This window comes from Vombatus ursinus, unplaced genomic scaffold, assembly GCF_900497805.2.
Source record: "Vombatus ursinus unplaced genomic scaffold, bare-nosed wombat genome assembly UNPS02014789.1, whole genome shotgun sequence".
NCBI classification, from domain to species: Eukaryota; Metazoa; Chordata; class Mammalia; order Diprotodontia; family Vombatidae; genus Vombatus; species Vombatus ursinus.
The window spans coordinates 12453824-12477853 of NW_020954567.1; the positions used below are offsets into that span (position 1 = coordinate 12453824).

The 24030-nt window shown below is 41.7% G+C and overlaps 1 protein-coding gene across 1 annotated transcript; it reads left to right on the forward strand.

Annotated features, from left to right (window-relative positions):
• Positions 1 to 222: 222 nt before the first annotated feature.
• PRDX6 (peroxiredoxin 6) lies at positions 223 to 22162 on the forward strand. The gene is made up of 5 exons (XM_027868460.1): positions 223 to 415; positions 15352 to 15508; positions 18787 to 18933; positions 19717 to 19863; positions 21068 to 22162. The coding sequence occupies exons 1-5, from the start codon at positions 321 to 323 to the stop codon at positions 21194 to 21196; spliced, it is 675 nt and encodes a 224-aa protein (XP_027724261.1). The 5' UTR covers positions 223 to 320; the 3' UTR covers positions 21197 to 22162.
• Positions 22163 to 24030: the final 1868 nt, after the last annotated feature.

Consider the following 24030-nt stretch of genomic DNA (forward strand, 5'->3'; position numbering starts at 1 on the left):
CGAGCTAGGGACAAGTTCCCAGGCCCCGCCCACCCCCGCCCAGTTCCTCAGGCCCCGCCCCTTGTCCCCCGCGCGACTCGTCCCACTCACCCCGGCCCTGCCCCTTCTTTACGTCATTCTCCTCCGCCTCAGACCCCGCCCCCTCACGCGTTACGCCCCATCCCCTACCGCCCGGTGTCAGCTCTGCTATGCCCCGCCCCTTCCTTACGTCACGCCCCGTCCCCTTCAGGTCCCCCCTTTTTCAGGAGCCTTGAGAGCGCCCACGTTGCCTTCTGCTCCTCTTCCTTGTCCTCCCGGTCCTCCAGCCGCTCGCCACCGCCATGCCCGGAGGTCTGCTGCTCGGAGACGAGGCCCCCAACTTCGAGGCGGACACCACAGTCGGCCGCATCCGTTTCCACGACTTCCTCGGAGACTCGTGAGTGAAGCCCTGGCCCGGCTCGGCAGGGGGCCACCTGGAGAGCCCCGGCTGGAGGGCCGGTGTCGCCCTGCCCTGCCCTGCCCTACGGCACCCCGGGGAGTTGCCCACGAGGACGGAGCGGGGCGGGCATCGTCTGTTGCCCCTGTACCAGCTCCCTCCCCTCACCACCGTCCCCCCTTACCTCCTGCCCTGACCACCCATTCCCCCTTCCTGCCCTTGCTCCCCTGACCACCCACTCCCCCTTACTTCCTGCCCCTGTCCCAACTCTCCTGACCTAACCCCCCTTACTTCCTGCCCACCCCTTGCCCTTGCTCCCCTGACCACCCGCTCCCCCTTACTTCCTGCCCCTGCCCCTGCCCCAACTTTCCTGACCTAACCCCCCTTACCTCCTGCCCACCTCTGGCCCCTGCCCCAGCTCCCTTAGCTACCCACCCCCTTACTTCCTGCCCCTACCCCAGTTCCCCTAACCACCAACCGCCCCCTTACCTCCTGCCCACCTCTGGTGCCTGCCCCAACTCTCCTGGACCTAACCCGCCTTAACCTCCTGCCCACCTCTGGCCCCTGCCCCAGCTCCCTTAGCTACCCACCCCCTTATTTCCTGCCCCTGCCCCACCTCCCCTAACTACCAACCCCCCTAATCTCCTGCGCCAGGTCCCCTAACTATCCCCCTTACCTCCTGCTCACCTCCTGCCCCAGCTCCCCTAAATACTCCCTGTACTCTTGCTCTCCTTCCCAACCCTCATCCCCTTATCTCCTGCCCTGCATCAGTTCCCCAGACCACCCACCCAACCCCCTCTTGCCTACCCACCTCCTGCTCCTTCAACAGTTTGCTCCCCTTCCCAGCCTTGCCCCCTGCCCCAGCTTCCGATCTCCCCAACTTAACTCCAGCCCCTCTTCCCTCCCCCTAGAGTCCTAGCATCCCTTTTTCCCCATCTCCCACCCCCCACCAGCTTCAGCCTGATCTGTGCACTTCTGGGTGCCTGATGTTTGGAGGGGTGGGGGGAGCTGTTGTCTTCTTAGACCTCAGGCACCTTGAATAAGTGGGCTTTTCCGGCTAAGGTGGGGGTTTTTGTTTTGTTTTTTAAATACTATTTAAATTTGTGTGTAGAAATTCTGGTTGTTGGGTAGGGAGGGGTGTGTGGAGCTGGTGTGGGGGTTGTGCTCCAGGGCTTGAATTTTGATTTGTGCTGCCTGTTCTCTGTCCTGGAATTTGCTCCCTGTGTTGTGGAGTAGACTTTTTCCTGCTAATTGACCTTCAGGTACATGACAATCCTAGGGTCATATCATTGACCCTAGTGCTTAGTTTTCTCTCTTAGGTCTTTCCTCTCCCATATTAGGAAGGTTAGACAGGTTAGTAAAAGGTGAAGTCACAGCAGGTCTAGTCTTTTCTTGTAAAATCTGGGCAGCCAGTAAATTTAAAAATCATTAACTACCAAGAAGCTGACCTAGGCCCTCTTTATCTAGACCCTCCTCCCCAACCCCTTGCAGTGATTAAAAAATGTCTTTGTCCAGGATGTGGCTTGTTAGCAATCTCTAGACAGTTAAAGAATACTCTATATTTAGATTATATCCTTTTTCCGTAACTGAACACACTTCAAAGATGTCCTCTCCTTTGTTAGGTTCTAAGGCCCACTATTCCATTCCCCGCCCCCAAGGGTAGGTGGGTTGTGTGGCCCTTAAGGCTTTTTACCATGGACACCTAACTTTCTTATCTTACTCTTTCTCAGAGACAGCCAGTTGGTGCCATGGATAGAGAGCTGGACTTGGAATCAGGAAGACCTGAGTTTTCCTTTGGTGCTTCCTCCATTTTGCATTCTCTTAAGACCTGGCTCTCTCTGGATGGTGCAGCTCCTCAGGCCACTGAGAACCAGGCTTTCTAGCACTGATTGTACTTTTCATTCATTCCCCCAAATTGAAGTAAAGGAGTTGGCTTCTTCTTGCTCCCCATTGCCACTTCCAGGATCTTCCTCTACCGCTATCACTCAGTAACCTCTCTCCTTTTTGAGGTTCATTCAGTCCTTATCTACCACCAAATTGGGTCTAGTAGCTCTTTATTGTCTAGGGTCCTCCAGGATGCTCAATGAACAGTTTTATCTTCTCAACTTCTACCGTCCTAGATGGGAACTGCAACTATCTATTGATAACTTCCTCAAATACCTTAATCTCTGTATTCAGTTCACCAAGACCTACTTCTCTATTCCAGCACAGCCACACACCCTTGATCCTGCCATCACTCTTAAATATTTCATCTATCTGTGGTCATGATCTATGAAAATTGCTGTATCTGATCAGTCCCTTATTATTCTACCTCTTCCTCTTCAGACAACTTAAAGGCAACTTCAGACCTTCATCTTAACCATTACCTCCAGTCCTTCTACCCCTTCAGTTCTTTCCCAAGCCACCTATGCCCTAGCTACACTCTTACCTTCCCCATCTTTGACCCCTTGGTGAGCCAGTTCAACTCTGCACTGTCATCTTCTCTGAGTCCTTCAACCCCCCTATCTTACCACTGATCTTGCCCTAACAACCCTTGGCTTTGAAATGCCTTGAAATATTCCCACCATCCATTGTCTTTGCTCCTGCTCATTTAGTGCTGAACAAAGCTGGAGAAGAATCATGAAACTTATGCCAAGTAGGTCCACTACAAATTTGTTACATAATCAACTGCACCTTTAGTATGGTAAGACAATATGCCTCTTTTTTATGCCGTTTACACCTCCCTAATCGATTAATTATCTCACCACAACACCTTCTCCAAGCTTTTACATCCCTCCTCAGGCTTCCCACAGCTCACCCTCCCTAGAACCTTTCACAGAGCTTGGTCTCCCCAAATTCTATCACTTTTCTCCACTCTCATTGGTGTCTCACCTGAAGAGCCCTTTTCATTGCTAAGGCTAACTCCTCAACGTGCCCAAGTGATCCTGTTCCATCCTGTCTTCTCCCGAAGATTGCCCCGTACTTTCCACCTGATCTTCAGTCTTGACCTGTCTCTTGGCTGTTTCCCCACTACCTACAAACATGCCCTTATCTCTCCTGTCCTTAAGATGGTTCAGCCAACCATCCCCACTATATCTCTCTTTTTTACAGCTAAACTCCTCGAGAAGGCCATGTCCATTAGGTGCCTTCTCTTCTTATCTTTTTGCAATCTGGTTTCCAAACTCATTCAACTAAAAGTGCTCTCTACAAATTTACTGATGATTTTTTTAATTGCTTTGTTTAATACCCTTTTCTCAATCTCATCCTCTTGACCTCTATAGCTTTTGACCTTGTCAGTTACCCTCTTCTCTTTTCTTTACTCCTCTCTACTGGTTCTCATTCTAGCTGTCTGACTGTTCTTTGTCAGCCTCCTTTCCTGGAGCCTGGGGTGTGGTCTCCAAGGCTCTGCGTGGGCCCCTCTTCTTCTGTATTATTTGACTTGATGATTTCCTCAGTTTCCATGATTTCAATTATTTCTGTATAGATAATTTTCAGATCTACTTCAGCCCTAACCTTTCTGCTAACCTGCAGTCAAGCATCTTCAACTGCCTATTAGACGTCTCCAATAGGATACATATATACATGTAAAATTCAGCATATCTAAAACTGAACTCATTATCTTTCACCCCAAACCTTCCTGTCTTCCTAACTTGTCAGTTGTCCAGGGTACCACCCTCCTCCCAGTCACCCAGGCTCACAATCTAGGTGTCATCCTTGACTCCTCATTTTGTCTCTCCCCATGTCCATATCTAGTCTGATCAAATACTGTCCTTTCCGCTTTCATATATCTCTTGCATATAATCCCTTCTCTCCAATGACACTGCTGGCTCCATAATGTTAGAGCCCTTATCATGGCTTTCCTGGACAATTGCAATAGCCCGCTGGTTGTTCTCTGAGTCCTTGCCCACTCCAATCCATCCTCTACTCAGCCTTCAAATTGATTTTCCTAAAATACAAGTTTAACCATATTAGCTCACCCCCCATTTAATATGCCCCAGGATATTGATTTGAGATCAAATATAACATCCTCTGTTTTGGCTTTTAAATTCCTCCCATAACCTGGCCCCTTCCCACCTTTCCAGTCTTACACCTTTCATCCATCCCCCCTACCCTCCCAACTTACTGTGAGACCAGTGACACTTGGTATTCCTCAAACAATGTGCTCGGATCTCCTGACTCCAAGAATGTTTACTGGCTGACCCTCTGTGCCTGGTATACTTTCCACTTCCACCTTCTGGTTTCTTTTCAAGTCTCAGCGAAAGACTAGCATTCTACACAGTCTTTCTTAGTTCCTTACTTCTGAGACCGCTCCCCATTTTATCCTGTTTATGTCTTGTTTCTTTATGGTTGTTGGCATGTTTTCTCCTCCATTCAACTCAGAGCTTCTTGAGAGCAGACAGAGTTTTTTGCCTTTTTATCCCCTACACATAGCACAGTGCTTGACACACATTGAGTACTTAATAGATTTGACTGATTTCACATCCTGCCTCAGACCCTTAACTGTATGATCCTAGGCAAGACACTTTCAGCCCCATTTTCTTCATCTGTAAAATGAAGATAATAATAGCACCTACTTCACAAGGTTGTTGTGAGGGTCGAATGAGTTAACATTTGTAAAGTGCTTTGCAAACCTCAAAGTGCTATATAAATGAGAGCCATTATCTTTGAAGAGGCAGTATGATAGTGTGACAGGGTAGGATGGGACCCCCCAACAGGCTCATTTCCAATGAGGCGGCCCCTGGCTCAGCCCCTCAGCAACCTTTGTGAGTAGGCAAGGCACTTCTCCCCACCCCCATTCTTTTTAAAAATTTTGAGTTCCAAATTCCCTCCCTTCTTCCAGTTCTCCTCCCCCTCTCTCTCTCACCCCACATCCCACTGAGAAGGCAGGCAATATGATGCCTATTATACACGTGAAGTCATGCAAAATATATTTCTGTATTATAGGCCAGTCACCTCTGTGGGTCTCAGTTGCTCATCTGTAAAATGAGAGGGTTGAATCAGGTGGCTTCTAATGTCTATTTCAACTCTGAAGTCTTAAGATCCTTGACAAAGATTCTCTTCCTTTCTTCCTCCTGGGTGTTGCATTTCTCTACCCACCCCTTCACCTCTCATCTGCCAATGAGTATTGCATAGTCTTCCTACAGTTAAGGAAGTTGCTTGAACCTTGGTTTGGCCTGGAATCTAAACCATTTCAAACTGATGGTGCCATCGTTGTACTTTATAGCCACCTAGAATGAACTGCTGTTATTCCTTGCCATCATCCTTTTCCCTGTTCAGCCACCACCCTAGTTTAGCTCCTCCATACAAGTTGTCTGGACCATTGAAATAGCCTTGTAATTCACCTGGCTTCCAGTCTTACTCCTCTCCAGTCCACCCTCTGTAGCTGCCAAAATCTTTGTAGGACACAGGTCTTCCCATGTCACCCACTGCTAAAAGTCTTCAGTGGTTGCCCATCCTTTGTCTTTAGGATAAAATACAAACTCTACAGCCATCTGTAACCTTGCTTCACCCCACCTTTGTAGAAGTCTTCTCCCACATTCCTCCCTCTCTTTACATACCAAACTGGCTTATTTGCTCTTCACTGAACAGAACCTTGCCATTTCTCACCTCTTTGTCTTTGTATAGATTGTCCACCATGCCTGGACCATGTTCCCTCCTCACTACTTACTGCCTGTGAAGTCCTAACCTTCCTTTAAAGCTCAGGTACCACCTCCTGTGTGAAGCCTTTCCCGAATTTTCCTACAAGTTACTGTTCTCTCCCTTTTCTACTTATTTATCCCTTTTACTTGATTGTTCCACCCATCCCCTCTCTATGTGTCTTGCATTTAATATTTTAATTAGTCTGGCACACTACTCTGATTCATATACTCCTGAATTTTTTCAGTTCGAGCTCTACAGATCTTAATGACTAACTTCAGTGTGTATTCATTTTTATAGTGACCATAAATGTGGGCTGCTAGGGGATGATACTTATGAGGGCAATACATATCATGTGAATGATGTGGTGTGGTAGAAAAAGCACTTCAAGTGGAATTAGAAGGCCTGGGTTTGAATTATGACTGCTATTTTTATTTCTTTTATAACCTTTAGGCAAGTCATTTCCCCTTTCTGGGTCTTACCTGCAAAAGGAGAGGGGTATTAAACTAGAAACTAAATGATCTAGATAAAGTCCCTTCCACCTATAATATCACCTACACTCGCAGGTGTGTCTAAGTGAGTGTGCAAATAGGGTTTCTCTGTAGGTAAATATCAAGATGATTTGCAGTGGATAACTCCCAAGATTTATGAAGATGGGAAAGTCGTTTATCCTTTCCTGTCCTCCCTTTCCTTCTCTGTTTTCTCTCTCCATGCCACAGGCTAGGGCTACTGATTGAGTTTGGCACAAGGCAGACCAAACAAAAAGAGGGAGAATGGAGTGAATTTTGGTCCCACAAATACCTTGTCTAGACTTCACTAGACTTGTCTGCCTTATAAGTCCTTTAATGAAAACATAAGAACAGGCCACCCATCGTCTTCCCACATACTACGCAACATTTCTTGAATGAATATATAAAAAAATCATTAAGCACTTGTTATGTATCAGGCACTATAGTAAGCCACTGACCAGTCTTTCCAATAGTATCTCACTCCAAGATAACCATGAACCATTGCCTAATTCAGAAATATATAAGTAAAACTTACGCCAGATTCCTGCTGACTGTCAGATCACAATCCAATGCAGAAAGGCAGAAATATTAAATGCATCCTTTCCAGATCATGATGCAATAAAAATTATATGCAATAAAGGACCATGGAAAGATAGACTAAAAAATAATTGGAAACTAAATAATCTAATCCTAAAAAATGATTGGGTCAAACAACAAATCATAGAAACAATCAATAATTTCATTCAAGAGAATGACAATAATGAGACAACATACCAAAACTTATGGGATGCAGCAAAAGCAGTTCTTAGGGGAAGTTTTATATCTCTAAATGCTTACATAAATAAAATAGAAAAAGAGGAGATCAATGAATTGGGCATACAACTAAAAAAACTAGAAAAAGAACAAATTAAAAATCCTCAGTTAAACACCAAATTAGAAATATTGAAAACCAAAGGAAAAATTAATAAAATTGAAATTAAGAAAACTGTTGAACTAATAAATAAAACTAAGAGCTGGTTTTATGAAAAAACTAATAAAATAGATAAACCTTTGGTTAATCTAATTAAAAAAAAAGAAAGAAGAAAAACAAATTAGTAGTATCAAGAATGAAAAGGGTGAAACTACCACCAAGGAAGAGGAAATTAAAACAACAATTAGGAATTATTTTGCCCAACTATATGCCAGCAAATTTGACAATCTTAGTGAAATGGATACATATTTACAAAAATATCAATTGCCCAGATTAACAGAAGAGGAAGTAAAATACTTAAATAACCCCATCTCAGAAAAAGAAATTGAACAAGCCATTGATGAACTCCCTAGGAAAAAATCTCCAGAGCCAGATGGATTTACATGCGAATTCTATCAAACATTTAAAGAACAATTAATTCCAATACCATATAGACTATTTGGTAAAATAGGTGAAGAAGGAACCTACTAACTGTCAGAATTTTTAAGTTTAGCTGTGTTTGGTTTCTTTCCTCTCTTCCCCTCAGGTCTCCTCTTTAGTCCTGTCTCTGAGCTGAGATTTGCTTGGGATATTTCACCTTCCCCAAATGTGGTTGAATTTTTGTTGTTTCCCTTCCTCCTTTTGGGTCTTAATTTTCTTATGATTAGGCTCACCTTCAGTTTATTACAAATCCACAGATTAACTCTTAGCCCCACGGGGCTCCAACTTTAATCTTTAGGGGTGGACCATTTTTCCATTTCTGGATAGAACTTGGTGCACCATTAGCATAACTTTGAGAAACCAGTCATCTCCATACCAAAGTGAGGCCAGCTCATTTATTGGAAAAACGATAAAATATATCAGCATATCCTCAGTAAACAGGCAATATGCCACAGCATCAAGAGTATTGAGATTGGTATCACATGGCCCAGATTTGAATTGAAATTCATATTCTCAATTGTCTGTATGACCTTGGATAAGATACATATAGCCTCTTTGGGACCTCAATTTCCTCATCTGTAAAATGGAGGGTGTCAAAAGGCAATATAGTACAATGGAAAGAACATTGAGTTTAAAGTTGAGCTTTCAACTGCCTTCATGGGTCTGGTTGTGTCGTTTACTATCTAGGTAAGGAGGAAATTGGATTTTTTAAGTATTAGAGAATCAGACTTTTTAGGGCTGGGGAAGGGTATCAGGTTATCTATACCAGAGATGTAAAGTTTTAAGAACTCTGGAGTACAGTCTGAACCAGATTAAAATGTAATTGGGAAAAGTTTAACCAAAAAAATATTTTTTTTAATGCAATACAATGTAGGTAATGTTCATTTGAGATTTTCTAAGTCAATATGCAGGCCTTATTGACTCAGAAAACCACAGGTGAACATTATCTGTGTTGTATTGAATTTTTTTTTTATTTTGTTAAACATTTCCCAATTACATTTTAGTCTGTCCAATGGACCGATGGGAGGGGTGGGGTACAAGGGCAGGGGTCATTACTTTGGGGTGGGAATTCACCTCCATTAGATTGTATTTACCTTCTAAACTGAAGTAAGGTCTCCCAATTGAGGAGGGTCCCCCCAAGATCAAGAAGCATGTTCCTGGAGCATTCCAGGTAATCTCATCAATCAGCCATCTTCTTCAGATGGGCTTACCTACAGGGGCTGGGACAATAAAAATAAATAAAATAAAAAATAAAAAGTCTGGATCTTAATAATTGGTTATTAATATAATAGAAAAATAATTTTCCTAATTAAGAAGACACCAATACTCTCTTCTGCAAAGTACATTCTTGTTCTATGATGTGACTTTACATATTTACTGACTTGGAAATAGTATTCTATTAAAGCAAGAATTCCTTTTTTATGAGTTTTTTTAAGTTAAATTTTGCAACTGTACTTAAAAATGATTTTTTTTTTTACCAGAGTAGCAGGCATTTTAAGAATAATTTCTAATAGAAAAGTTTAGTCAAAGGTGTTTGGGAAATGCTCTTTTTTTGCAGCAAAATTAACTTGTTTCTAGGGTCAATCAAAATCTTTTTCATGTGTAGTTTTTACTTACATATGTAGAGTGTATGTTTCTGCAACATAGCTAATGTTTGTCCCATTGAAATGCTTATGTGAAATCTACAGTTTTTAAAAGGAATTTAAATGACTACTTTAACTCAATCAATGTAAGAAACTTAAAATGATTATTGATTATAAAATCAACTCATCATCCTGCTTCTTTGATTCTCAAATAATTTCTCAAGTAGTATAATGTAGTATAAACATTCTTGTAATACTTATAAAATAATACTCCTCCTGTTAGTCATAAACAGCTGCTGTCCAGAACGAAAAACCTCTGGGAACTCCATGACATTGGGCCTTATGACTAGACTAGGAAACTTTGTTTTTTCCTACAAATAGTTACAGGGGTAGTGTGCATTTTTCCAAATATACTACTTCACATAATGCTGTATGTCCTTTATTTGAAAGGAGTTTTTCCCAGAGGTATTTTTCTTTGACCTCTCCGCCTCCTTTAGAATCCAGTGACACTGGCTGGTCCCCATGGCTAGACAGCTCTGCCTTCTGGTGTTCCCCAGCATGTTTCAGCCAAAGGCCCACCTTCTACAAGCAGCTTTTCTCCATCTTCTTTAATGCTAGTACTTTTCCCCTGACATATCTCCAATGACAATATAAACAGTATAACTCTTTATAGGCTGTTTTCCCCATTGGACCGGCGCCTCCTGGAGAGCAGGCATGTCTTTTCTCTTTCTTTGTATCTCCAGTGCCTAGGCTCAGTGCCTGACCATAGTAAGCTCTTAGTAAATTCCTCTTGACTGACTGAAAAGCCACTCCTTTCTCTAATCCTTGAGGTTGGTAGTGGGGGGGGCGGGAAGGTTTCGAGAGGGCTACAGTGGAAAGAGATTTGAGCTTGTTTTTTTCTTCCCCTCCCTGTTCTGTCCAGTCATTTTAGTATATTTTAAAGTTATCTTTGTGTATATGGCTTGTGTTTGTTTAAAAAAAACAAAACTTTTTTGTAAAGTGACAGAATTGAATTGTATGTGGTTTTGTTCGTATAACTTTTTTTTAATCTACCCTATCAAGCAAATCACTGATGTGGGAGATGTATTTGCAGCCTATCTCCCTTATTTTCTGTAATGCTGATTATTGTGGTGGTGGTGGTGGGAAAAGCAGCTTTTCTATTGCTGCCCGCTGAAAAATGGTCTGGGGTAGAAAGACTGTTTTCCCCCTTGTTCTTCCTTAAAAGAAGTTCAGTTGCTTATTTGAAAAGGCGGGAGGAATGCAGAGGTTGATGAAGAAAATAGCCTCATTGTAAAAAGTTGTACAAGATTAAAATGGCTTGAGGGAGGAGCCTGGTCACGGGGGTGGAAAGCAGCCAGCCCACTGGGTGAAGTTATGAAAGAGTTTACAAACAGTTCCTTAATGTGACTCAGCAAAATATTCTCCATCCTAACACCCAGTGTTAAGAGCCGTTGTCCTTCCATCAGTTCAGGGCAGGTTTAACTTCTGGGAAGCAGCTTCCTGCTCAGTGTGAGTTCTGTAGCAGGAGGCTTTACCTCAGAAAGCACAAGGCCTCTGTGGCCTGCTTCTAGTTTCCTTGTCCTTAGAATGCCCCATCCTGGCCCTGCTAGAGGATTTTTTCCCTTTGCTCTCTTAATGAATTACTATGTTTGAGATTTTTTTCTTCTTTGCATTTTAAAAAATATTAATAATATTAATTAATAATATTTTAATGATTAATTTTTAATAATTAATTTAATTTAATTTTTAATAATTAATAATATTAATAATATTTTTCCATCCTCATCCAGTGGCTTGATACTGGTATGTAGGTAGGAACAGGAAGAATTGAAACCAGTTCCTCTGAGTTCACCTCCCATGTTCCTTTCACTGTACCTTGAATCATCTTTCATCACTCCTCCTCATTCCATCACTGCCAAGTCTTTCTCAGTTCTACCTCTGTGGCATCGATCACTTCCATTCCTTTCTCTGAATTCAGTGCTAACACCCACCTAGTTTAGCCCCTCCTCACTTCACCTGTCACCTGTGTTTATGAGGTGGTTTCCTTGGCCACAGTTCATTCTCTGTCTATACCATCAATAGAGTTTCTAAGTGTGATAGTCCTGAAAATGAAGTGTGACCATCTACAGATCTTTTCTTAATGTCTTTATAGAGAGCTAAAAAAAAAAAAAGGAATGTTCTTAAACAAACCCCTGCTGTAGAATAAAATACTAAATCCTTTGTTGAACATTTTGTGCCTTTCACAGCCTAACTCCACACTCCTTACACATTACTCCTTTCTCTGTGCCATCTTAATAGGCCTGTTTGCTGTTGCTCAGACATGTTATTCTGTCTTTTACCCCTCTGCACAGGCTGGAATTCTGTGCCTCAAATACACCACTCCTAAAATTAAAGCAGTACCTCTTCACAAAGCCTCGCCCGATTTCTATGCCTAGTCCCGCCCCAACCTCCCCCCCCTCACACACACATACACTTTACCTTGTATATGCTTTATATTTACATTTGTCTTTCTCTGCTCAGTGCCTGGTATACAATAGGTACATAATTGTTTATTGATTGATACTTGGATTCAACTCCTTGCTCTACCATTTATTACATGTGTGACCTTGGACAAGTTGCTTACCCTCTCTGGGCATGCTTATTCACCTTTAAAATAAGAGTAGTTAGGCTAAGTGACGTGTTAAAGTCCTTTTGTTCTCTAAATTTATGATCTTATGAAAAGAAGTTCCCCTAAGAGGGACCTGGTATTTGTTTAGGGAAGTACTAGGTGGTGGGCATACAAAGACAAACATGCAATTTAATGTAAGCTGCCTGAGGATTGGAGACTGACCAGGGAGAACATGTTTGTATCTGCCATCCCATCACTTCTTGTCTTATCCAGCAGATTGCCTCCTTATTCTGTCCCTTCTCTTCAATCTCTCCCTATGTACTGGCTCTTTTTCTGTTGCCTACAAACACACCCATGTCTTTGCCCATCTTTAAAGAACCCTCACTTGGTTTGACTTTAGAATAGCTACAGTCCAGCATCTTCACTCTTCAGATATATATGAGGTGTTCCAAAAGTCTCAGTTGCAGTTTTAAGATATTAAAGCTTAATGCTATTTTTAAAAAACTTGTTAAAAGCTATTTAAGCTATTAAAACTTAATACTGCACTCAGACTTTTGAAACACTCTTATAAAGTCTGGTTTGTCATTTAAAGCCCTTCCCAACCTGGATCCTTCCTACCTTTCCAGTTTTCATATACTTTACACACTCTTATGATCCAGCCTCACTAGCTTACTTGCTTGCTCACATCCATCTCATCTATCTCATGTCAGAATTTCTCATTTCAGAATATTCTGCTTACTCACCTCTGCCTCTTAGCTTCCCTGGCTCCTTTTAAGATTCAGCTCTAGTCCCATCTTGTGCTCAAGGCCTTTCTCCCTCTTTCCTCCCAAGTGTCTTCTAACTATTCTATGTGTAGTTTGCATTTAAATAATTATTTACATGTTGTCTCCCCCCATTTGTATGCCTTAAGGGCAGGGACTGTGTTTTTGCTTTACTTTATATCCCAAGCCTTTAGCTCCCATACCTGGCTAGTAAGTTGTAAGTGCCTTAGGAAGGATTGTTGACTGACTCATTGTATACAAAATAAATAGAAGAAAAATGGAGGCCTGGGGGAGGCTGGAGAGAGGATAGGAATGAGGGAAGACTTCAAATGAGATTGGAAAAAAACAAAACAGCTAGGTGGCGCAGTGGATAGAGCACCAGCCCTGAAGTCAGGAGGACCTGAATTCAATTCCAGCCTCAGACCAAACACTTGACACGTACTAGCTGTGTGACCTTGGGCAAGTCACTTAACCCCGATTGCCTCACAAAACAAAACAAAACAAAAAAAAAAAAACAGCCTACAAAAGTCCAGGGATGGGACATTAGTGTGGCCTGGATGAGGGATCTTAGAATGTGTGAACAAGAACAATATATAATGTTGGAAAGGTAGATTGTAGCGAGGTTGGGAAAGGCTATAAAAGCTAAACAGGAACTTATATTTAAATCTGGAGGCAATAGAGGAATAATAGGGTCAGACCTGCATTTTTAGAAAATCATTTTGGCTGCTGTGTGGAGGACAGGTGCAACTGAGAGAATTCAATAAACTTATTAAAATAGGTAGTAAGGAGGCCTGAATGAGGATGGTGGCCATGTGCTTCAGACAGAAAGGGGGATGAATGTGAAAATATTGTGGAGGTAAAAATGACAAGATTGGCAGCTGGCTGGTTATGTGGACTGAAGGGTAGCAAAGTTGTGGACTTGGGAAAGGGGAGAGATAAGGGTACCTCCTCCAGAAATGGAGAAGTTTGGTAGCAGGATGAGTTTGGGGAAAAGACTGTTAGTTCAATTTTAGACATGGAGAGTCTAATTTGCCTTTGGGACATACAGTTCGAAATGTCCGTTAGGCAGTTGGAGATGGGTGATTGATGCTCTGGGGAGACACTAAGATCTGTAATTCTTCTGCAGAGATAGATGGTAATTCAAACTAGGAGAGCTGATAAAGTCACTGAGTGAGAGTTGTGTAGAAAAAAAAAAGAAGACCCGGATCAGAACTTGGGGATATACTGTATTGAGTGATATGGAAGATGGATGAACCTGCAAAGTGGGGGGACAAAGGGAGGAGGTGTAGGGTTAGGATATAAGGGTGAGACATGAAGGAAAAGGATATATAAACTAAAAACACTGGTTTTCATGCCTCATATGTCAAGAGGTAATATTGCTGCTATTGGCTGTCTTTGGTTTCTTTGACAAGATAAACTGTGAGACTTATATAAAAGGCATTAGAACTTTGATAATATTTCATATGGACCATATTGCTTTATACATGAATAAACTTGTCAAAGGGGATTGATGCATCAATATTACAGGATCTGGTCTGCATGTGACCAGCCATGTAGGAATCTGAATTAAGACGAATTGGGACTTCACACTCTTATCTGAATGTCACTTTTTTATATGTTGTTTTATGCACTAAAAAGGTAGATGAGCATGAGAAGGAAGGAATTGAGCCGCATGCTCAAATTCAGTGATACTTCTATGCTAACTTGGCATCTTCCTTTTAAATCCCCCAGAGTTCAGCTATGCACCCAAAAGGAGAGATTACTCAGTAAAGGAAAAACTCTCTTAAGCTAAGATCCTTGTTAACATTATTCGGTACTACTAATATAATTAAAGAATCCTTGAAAGTTACTTAATCATAGGATGTAGAGATAGACAGGGGGACTTTTAGAGATCATCTGCTTCAGCACCCTAAATTACTTTTTCTCACAACAAACAACCCTGTGAAGACAGTAAATATTACTGTTGTTTTTCAGTCATTTATGACTCTTTGTGCCCCCACGTAGGGTTTTCTTGGCAAAGATACTGAAGTGGTTTGTCATTTCCTTCTCCAGCTTATTTTACAGATGAGGAAACTGAGGCAAACAGGGTTAAATGACTTACTAAGGGTCACACAGCTAGTAAGTATCTGAGGCTAGGTTTGAATTCAGGTTAAGTGCTTTGTCCAAGGTCACTCAGCAAGTGTCAGGACCAGGGTTCTAACTCAGAGCCCCAGATTTCCAGGTCAGTGACCATTTTTCCTTTAAGATAACCGTGCTGCCTCCTGGATTTCCCGTCTTGATCTAGACAAATAGAATAGCTTAAGCTTAATGTAATGGAAGAAAAGGTCCACACCAGAATAGTTAAAAGTGGAAGTCTCTTGGTGGGCATCCAAATGTTGTTAACCTCATAATTTGGATCAAGAAGTAAACATGCAGGTAACCCACCCTTGATTCAGTTCCTTCAGCTACTGTGTTCTGTGTTCTTTCCAGATGGGGCATTCTCTTTTCCCACCCTCGGGATTTTACTCCAGTGTGCACAACAGAGCTGGGCCGTGCTGCAAAGCTAGCCCCAGAATTTGCGAAGCGGAATGTTAAGATGATTGCTCTTTCTGTTGACTCTGTCCAAGACCATCTTGCTTGGAGTAAGGTACAGCACCATGAGTTTGGGCTTGAATATCACATTGATTGCATGTGCTGTATGGTTCCTGGTTTCAGAGCTGATAAGCCCCATGAGAAAACCTCAAAGATTCTGATTTTTTGTATTATCCTTACAGGATTTACTAGTATGAACATAGAACTTTAGAGAGCTACTTAAATACCTACTTAAGAGAGAGAATTTTTAAATACAAATTGCAATGACATGTAAGAACTTTGGAATTGATTGTGTGACATGGGAGACACTGGCACAGGACCACCCAACATGGCATGCCCTCATCAGAGAAGGTGCTGTGTTCTATGAGCCGAGCAGAACTGAAGTAGCTCAAAAGAAATGCGAGATGCACAGATTTAAAGAATTCACTCCAGATGTTCACATGGACTATTTGTGCCCAACCTGTGGTAGAACATTCTGAGCTCATATTGGTCTGATCAGCCCCAGTCTGACACACTGTAACTTGACTCCAGCATTGTGATGTCATTCTGGTCCTCTTCCAGAATGAAGAACAACAATTAAAGGGAAAGCTCAATTTCTGAGCTCTACTCAAGGATACAGCAAGGTGACTTTAGGCAGAGGCAGACTCAATTATAAAATTAATACAGCATAAAACCAGTTACATGGTAGAATCAATAATTTTTATATTTTCACTTAGCAATTAGTTAAACATTGTGTTTCTTCTTTGTCTTTATATCCCTAGCAACCAGGAACCAGGACACTTAGCCCATAGTTGGCACCTAATGAATGGTTTGAACTGAATTCAGGCTAACTATTCTGAATTCCCATTAACTGTTCTGGTGATTTTATTGTAGTCTTAAGTTAGACTGGCTGTGCTAGGCAAGCAGTTTGAGTTGAAATGATCAAACAAGGCCTCTTCCCCCCCAATCGCAACAAGAAGATTGTCAGTAAACATTTATCTGGTGTTTACTATGTGGTAGGCACTGATTGAAAATTGAAAAATGGATAAATAATCTATGGCCTGCCCTTCAGGAGCTTACAGTCTATTAGTATAGTCAGTCAGCTAGCATTTCTTATGCATCTCCTCTGCTATGCTAAGTTCTGAGAGTACAAAGAAAGGCCAAATTGAGACGTGGAGTGTTTTGTATGAGCAACAGCAAGGAGGCCAGAAGTGAGGTAGGATAGGGAGAGGAGGGATGGTCAGACCCTAGACCCTTGTTTTAGGAAGATCAGTTTGACAGCTGATTGAAGAGCCAAGACTTTACCCAGATAACTATAATAACAGCCTGCACTTGTGGTACTTGAGGTAAGGTGTGCTTTCTTTGCAACCACTCTCGAAAGTGGGTAGTATAAGTCATACTGTCTTCATCAAAGATGACACAGTAAGTAGCTTGCCCATTCACGGTTATAGTTTCTGAAGCCATTGTATCCCCCAGTTCTCCTGACTCCAAACACAGAAATGTTTTTTTGCAAAGTAAATATAATTAGTGTATAAGTAAGGTATAGAGTGCTATGAGAAGTCAGGGGAAGGAAAAGATGGGTGAGGTGGCAAATGGTAGCAGTAAAGCTAGGGCTGCTAAGTGTGCTGGCCTTGGAGTGAGGAAATTGATTTGGGTTCAGAGAATGGTCTCTCTTAACCTACTGGTTAGGACCTACCCCTCCTACAGGGCTATGATGATAATCAAGGGGATGTGGATAAATTCTTGTATAAATGTTGGCCATTATTGTTACTGTACAGTAGTGTAGTTTGTCTGACTACATGAAGAAGATAATTGTGATTACATTTAGTTGAAAAGCTTTTTCATGAATAAAGTCGATGCACAAAAGCAAAACATTTAAGCATCAAAAGTTTCTGATATATCCAAAATTGATAGGAAACTAACAAAATATGTAACTAAAATATAACAAATGAACCATTCCTCCATGAATAAATGGTTGTTAATCTATGAACAAACAGTTCTCAAAAGAATAATTATAAACTGTTAACCTTATAAATAATGGCTGTAAATCACTTAATGAGGTAAACATATTAAAACAATTCAGATTTTATTTCACACTTGCAAATCAGAAAGGTAACAAAAGATGAAAATAAGGTGAAGGGGCTACAGGAATACAGGCACACTAAGCTGCTCAGTCCAACAACTATGGTATGGTCTACCTACTATGTGCTAGGCACTAAGGATTCCAAAGACAAAATGAAGCCACCCTTTCCCTCATGGACCTTATACATTTATCAGCAGGAAAGTGAACCTCTGTACAAAATAGTTACAGGAAACTTTAAAGAGGGAAAGAAGGCACTAATATCTCTCTTTTATTTTATTTTGCTTTTTGATGAGGCAGTCAGGGTTAAGTGACATGCCCAGAGTCACACAGCTAGTAAGTGTCAAGTGTCTGAGGCCGTTTTTGAACTTGAGTCCTCCTGACTCCAAGGCCAGAGCTCTAACCACTGTACTACCTAGCTGCCTCAGAAGGCACTAGTATCTTGAAGAATTCGTTATGCTAAAAAAAAGAGACTAACCTGTCCGTGCCCTTTGACCCACTGCTAGGCATATTCCCCAAGAAGGTCAAAGACAGGAAGATTCCATAGAAAACAAAATATCCTTAGCACATTTTGTGGTAGCAGTCAACAAGCACTTATTAAGTGCCTGCTGTGTACCAGCAAAGGACTGGAAACAAGTATAGGTGCTCAACAATTAGGAAGTGACCAAACAAATTCTATATTATAAATATAGTGGAATATTATTGCACCATAAGAAATGAAGGATTCATAGAAGCATGGAAAGACTTATGTGAACTAATGCAGCATGAAGTAAATAGAACCAAAAAAAAATCATTTATATGTTAGCTACGGCAGTACAAATGGAACCACAAAATTAAACTGAACTGACCAGGCATGACCCTGGTAAAGAGCTGAAGAAATTATGTCCCTCCTTTCTTTGGGAAGGCAAGGGAACTATGGATGAGGCCCATGGCATATGCAATCAAAGGCAGTGTTCATCCATTGGTTTTGCTGAACTAATACTCTTTGTTACAAGAGAAGGCTCTCTGGTGATTAGGAATGAGTGGTCTTACTGGTTGGAACTTGGAAATGAAAGTGATGTGCAAAGTATCAATAAACCAGAAATAAAGATTGTTAGAAATTTGACCTGGTTAACTGGTTAGAATTGTTCATGTACCCACCCATTAGGAGTTTTGGTTCATAGTTCAAGAAGAGAAATCACTTTTTCTTCTCCTTACTCTATTAAAAGGGTTTAGCTGTTAAGATCATCGAGAGAACATACCTGGTTTTATATTCATGTTTTGCCCTCTTTCAGGATATCAATGCATACAATGGAGACGAGCCCACAGAGAAGCTGCCTTACCCCATCATTGATGATCACAAACGGGACCTTGCCATCAAGTTGGGCATGTTAGATCCAGATGAGCAGGATGGGCAGGGCATGCCTCTGACAGCTCGTGTGGTGAGTTTCATAGCCCAGCCTCATGCTTTGCAAGCATCCGTGGACATGTTTCTTCCCATGGGACTTGCTTGTCTTGTGTCACTTTGATTTAAGGGTAGTGTTATTTAAGCAGCATCAAAGAAAAGCTGCAGAGGTCAGTTGTTCCATCCTCTTTTCCACCTTCTGTGTTCCTATCAGTCTAAACACTTGGGTGCCAGTTGAGGGGTGGAAGGGGTGGTGTGAGGGGCTGTTTGAGGTTAAAAATTCTCATTCCACAAGCTTTCATTATTCCAGAAATACAAAGACAAAAATGAAAAACAGTCCCTTCCTTAATTGAGGAACTAATATTCTGTTGTGGAATGAAACATGTAAATTGGTTAATCAATATGTATTTATTAAGAGTAAACAAATAAAGAGGCAACTGCATCATGCGGTGAATATAATGCCTTGAGTCAGGGAAGACCCAAGTTTAAATATTAGTCTCAGTTTCAGAATCTGTAAAATGAGAGATTAGATTCAATGGCCCCTGAGGTCCCTTTGACCTCTCACTCTGTTCCTAGCTATGTATATGATTTTGAGGAGGAAGGGGAGATTTAACCAACTAGGGGCATCAGGAAGGATATCCCAGTGGGGGTTAATCTGAATCTCCTCCATAAATAAAAATGAGATCACTTGTGTGTAGGTTGGGGGGGGTGAGGTTCTGTACAGAGAAACACCATTGTCTTTGCTGCCTGGACCGAGGTGTAAATTAGACTTTCCTAAATAATAAAAGTACACCCCTTAATACTTTTCTGCATTTTGCAGGTATTTATTTTTGGCCCCGATAAGAAGTTGAAGCTGTCTATCCTTTACCCAGCAACTACTGGCAGAAACTTTGACGAGATCCTCAGGGTTGTTGATTCCCTTCAGTTGACTGCGTACAAGAAGGTTGCTACTCCTGTTGACTGGAAAGTAAGACATATGAAAGAACTTGACATCTACCTGCCCAACTAGAATAAGGCTAGTGTAAATCAGAATGCCTGAAAGAGGAGAGAGCCTGATGTGGTAAATAGAGAGCAGATTTTGGAGGCAGGGAGACCTGGGTTCAAGCCCCGCTCTGATCCATACTGACTCTGACCCTGCACGAGCCCCTTGATAACTCTGACAAACAGCTGATGGGGGGGTGTTTCCTGCCTGGGAGGTCTCCATTCTGGTGATGGATAGATATCTACATTTCTCTGTGTGTATATATATAATACACATATACATTCGCACACACATACATACATGCTCATGTATCCTTTAACCTTGAAATATTATGAAACGTTTTATATTCAGGGTCAGTCTTTGACAGACATACATTTTTCCATTGCTGATCACATCACATAAATGGAACTTAGGTGTTTCAGAAACTTGCCTGGACACTGTACACCTAGGGATTGTTTTTCGAGATAGGTAATGGATTGTCTTCTACATTAGGTACAAGAGAGTGGGTATTTAGACAAAAGATGTAGAGTTGGAAGGGGCCTCAAGCAGCACATAATCTAGCCCCATCACTTTACAGACAGAGGAGATGTCACCTACGTGCCAGGGAGAGCAGTCCACTTGTCCAGGGCCCGTGGAGGCTCAGCGTTAGAGGCAGGGTTGGAACCCACTTAATCTTAATCTATGTGTCTTGTGAGCCTGAAAATTGGGAGATCTGATTCTTAGCTCTGGGGTCAAGAAAACTAACCTCAACATCCCTGCCCTCCTCTTGGTAAAATTATTATTTTAAAAATCTTAACAGGTGTTAAAACACTGAATAGGTGTTATAGAAGTTCATGTAAGTGGTCTCATCCCTATAAAAGTCTTCCTTTTCTGTTTAAGAAAATCATAATTTACATCAACAAAGGGAAGGATAATGGAGCAAAACTTTTCCCTTTTATCCCTCTTAAAGTCCCTAAGGAATGTAGGAAAGGGGTTCAAGTTAGTAAATCCTTGTTAATTGCCTGCTGTGAGCTAGGGGTACAACAGCCCAGCCCTCGGAATTTCGCTTCATTTATTTATTCAGGGAGCTTACATTTTGCTGTATTCTTTCACTATAAAATAAACTACTGACAACCTTTTTAGAGTTTTGACAGCTCCACCCCAGGCATCACACCTAACGTTAAAACTTGTCTTATCAATGTTTCTCCAGCATGGGGATAGTGTCATGGTCGTTCCAACTATCTCTGAAGAGGAGGCCAAAAAACTGTTCCCTAAAGGCGTCTTCACCAAAGAGCTCCCTTCAGGCAAGAAATACCTACGGTACACCCCTCAGCCCTAGGTTCCACCAGGAAGGCCATGCTGGGGTCTGGCTGGAGCTCCCTTGACGGTCTCTGCCAGAAGGGATACCAGCCTGCCAATCATGCCTTCCTACAGTAATTGATCTAAACATGTTGGGGTGATGAAAGTCAGGAGTTTTAGGGCTGCTCTACTAATGGCTTGTTAAATGAAAATGGCACCAAAAGTCACCCATGATTCCTCTCTTTGTGCCTTTACCAACATTTCACTTGGGTCATTGAACTCCCTTGTAGCTCTGCTGGCTCTCTCTGGGATGGCACTGTTTGGGACTTCAATCTTTGTGAGATCTGTTGCATTCTCCGTCATCAGCCAACTAGTATGGTTGGCATTTAGGAAAGGGACTACTTAGGAGCATTGCAGGAATAGGACTTCTTTAACTGACCTGATAGACAAATCATCTCTTTCTCTAATTATCCATTTGAGGGAGGAGACAATTTAACGTGTCTGATTTTGAGCTTTACCTCCCTAAGTTTATGACCAATAGTTTGTAATAATTTAGGTGTTTCAGATAGTGTGTGTGTGTTTTTTTTTTTTTTTTTCGCAAATGTTGAGTGTTCTAACCACAGTTAGGAAAAACTTGGAGATTCTTCTCTTTCGAGGAGGTAACAGGAAAGCAGAAGACAACCTTAAAATATTTTGTTAGATTGGGCAAAAGAGCTTTCTAATTATGTTACAGTGTGTGGTTGAGACTACTGAGAACTGAACAGTGCCTGCTAAGTGATGTGCAGAATGGTGGAGGGCCATGATTATGGGTGCCTTTTTAAACAAGTCACATATCTAGACACGGAAAACTGCTCTTAAATGTTCACAATAAGATGAAAGCTTGTATCCTTGAGAGAGGAAGGGATAAAGATACTATTTCTTTACTATAAAATGTTGTCTCTGCAGTGGATTGTTTTCTGATATTTTGCCTTTAGGGGAGCCACAAATAAAAGCTTTTTGAAACTAGGTCATAAGTCTCTTCATTTGGATGTATGTTTCTACAGTCATTTCTTGAATCCCGCCTCACCCCACTGTGACTTCCTCATTGTAAATAAGAAACTGTTAAGCAAAACTGACCCAACCACCTTTCTTTTTTTTAAATTCTGTTTTATCGATATCTTTTGTCTGTACATCCCCTTCATTTCTGAATACGCTTGTACTACCAGTGAGCCATCACTTAACCCCTGGGCCTTAGTTTCCTCATCTTTAAAATGAGGAAGTTAACTTAGATGGCCTCTGAGGTGCAATACAGCTTAGTGTGCTACCTATTTCCTCATACACAGCTTAAGGCCCAACCATTTGGTCTTTGTAGGAAGAATTTATTTGGGGAGAAGTGAGACCCCTACCCCCACCCCTCAATGACTACATGTTAAAAAATCTTCAGCTGGAATAGTTTTTTTGTTTCCTAAATTATCACATTGGTCCCTCCCAGCTCTAAGTCTATGATTCTGTGATTTACCCTGTTCTAGGTTATGGTGATACATAAAAACAGCTGCATAAGAATGGTGTTCCTTTTACAATATGTAGTTGTGATTTTTTTTTAACAATATATAGAAGTGATTTTGTCATTTAAATTCACATGGCACTGTTAGAATGCTATGGGTATATATGACATCGACTCAAATCCAATTCCAAAGCCTCATTGTGGGGTGAAGGCGACTAAGCTACTACGTGCCAAAGGCTTGGGGCACAGACCTACACAAAGCATTGTCTTGAGGATCAGACTTCTTACGTTGGGAGAGGCAAAGTTGGCAACTAGCTTAGGAATTTTGGCCATAGCAACTTGTGAAAATTCCAGTTCTTAAATCTGACTTCCCTAGCTATGAGATGAGCTAGCAATGAGATACCTTTATGTATTGTGTAATTGCCTTCAGGGTAATATAGCTGCATTGTAATCGGAGCTTTGAGAAATATTTCCAGCCCCACCTAAAGGGGTAAGATTTTTTTCAATTCAACAAATGTTTATTGTTAAGTCCAACTTTGTGACCCCATTTGGGGTTTTCTTGGCAGATACTAGAGTTCTCTGCCATTTCCTTCTCCAGCTCATTTTACAAATGAGGAACTGAGGCAAACATGGTTAAGTGATTTGCCCAGGGTCACACAGCTAGTTAAGTATCTGAGGCAGGTTTTGAACTCAGGAAGATGAGTCTTCCTGATTCCAGGCCCGGTCCTCTGTGCCACCTAGCTACCCAAAAGTTTATTATTGCCTAGCAATGTGCTAGGGAGCTGGAACATGTTAAAGGACAATCCCTGCTCACAGTCTAGTGGGGATGATGGAATACATGTATGTGCAAATAACCATAATGCAGGTTAGACTATGATTGAGTGCATGCGAGAGCTGCAAATTGAGTGGTGTGAGGAGTCAAGGAGGGACGGATGGCTTAGCTTGAAGAGGGAAGGCCTCATGGAAGAAAGAGTAGCAAAGTCTGACCTTGAAGGAAAAAAAGGAATTCTGTTGGAAGGGTCACTTTCAGAACTTGCAGAAGAGACTAGGCTGAATTTCCTTAGTAAATTGCAACGGTCTTTTAGTGACCGTAAATCTCCCCCAGAAACAAGCCACATTGAAAAAAAAAAAAACCAGTATTCTAGTGAGCATAGCTGCACCTTCCAAATGATGAAACCCTCCAGATCTGAAAACTTTTAAAAATAATTATCACATAGAGGGCCCTGCAGAGGTGCCTGGGGAGAGGTAACAGGCTGCACCGTGAAACAAAGAACTCTGAAGAGTGGGAAGAAAGGCTGTCATTGGCTGTGTGGGATTGCATGAAGAAGATGGGCCAGTCCCATTGGGGTGCTACACAGGCATTGGGATAACAAGCAGGCAGTCCACATACT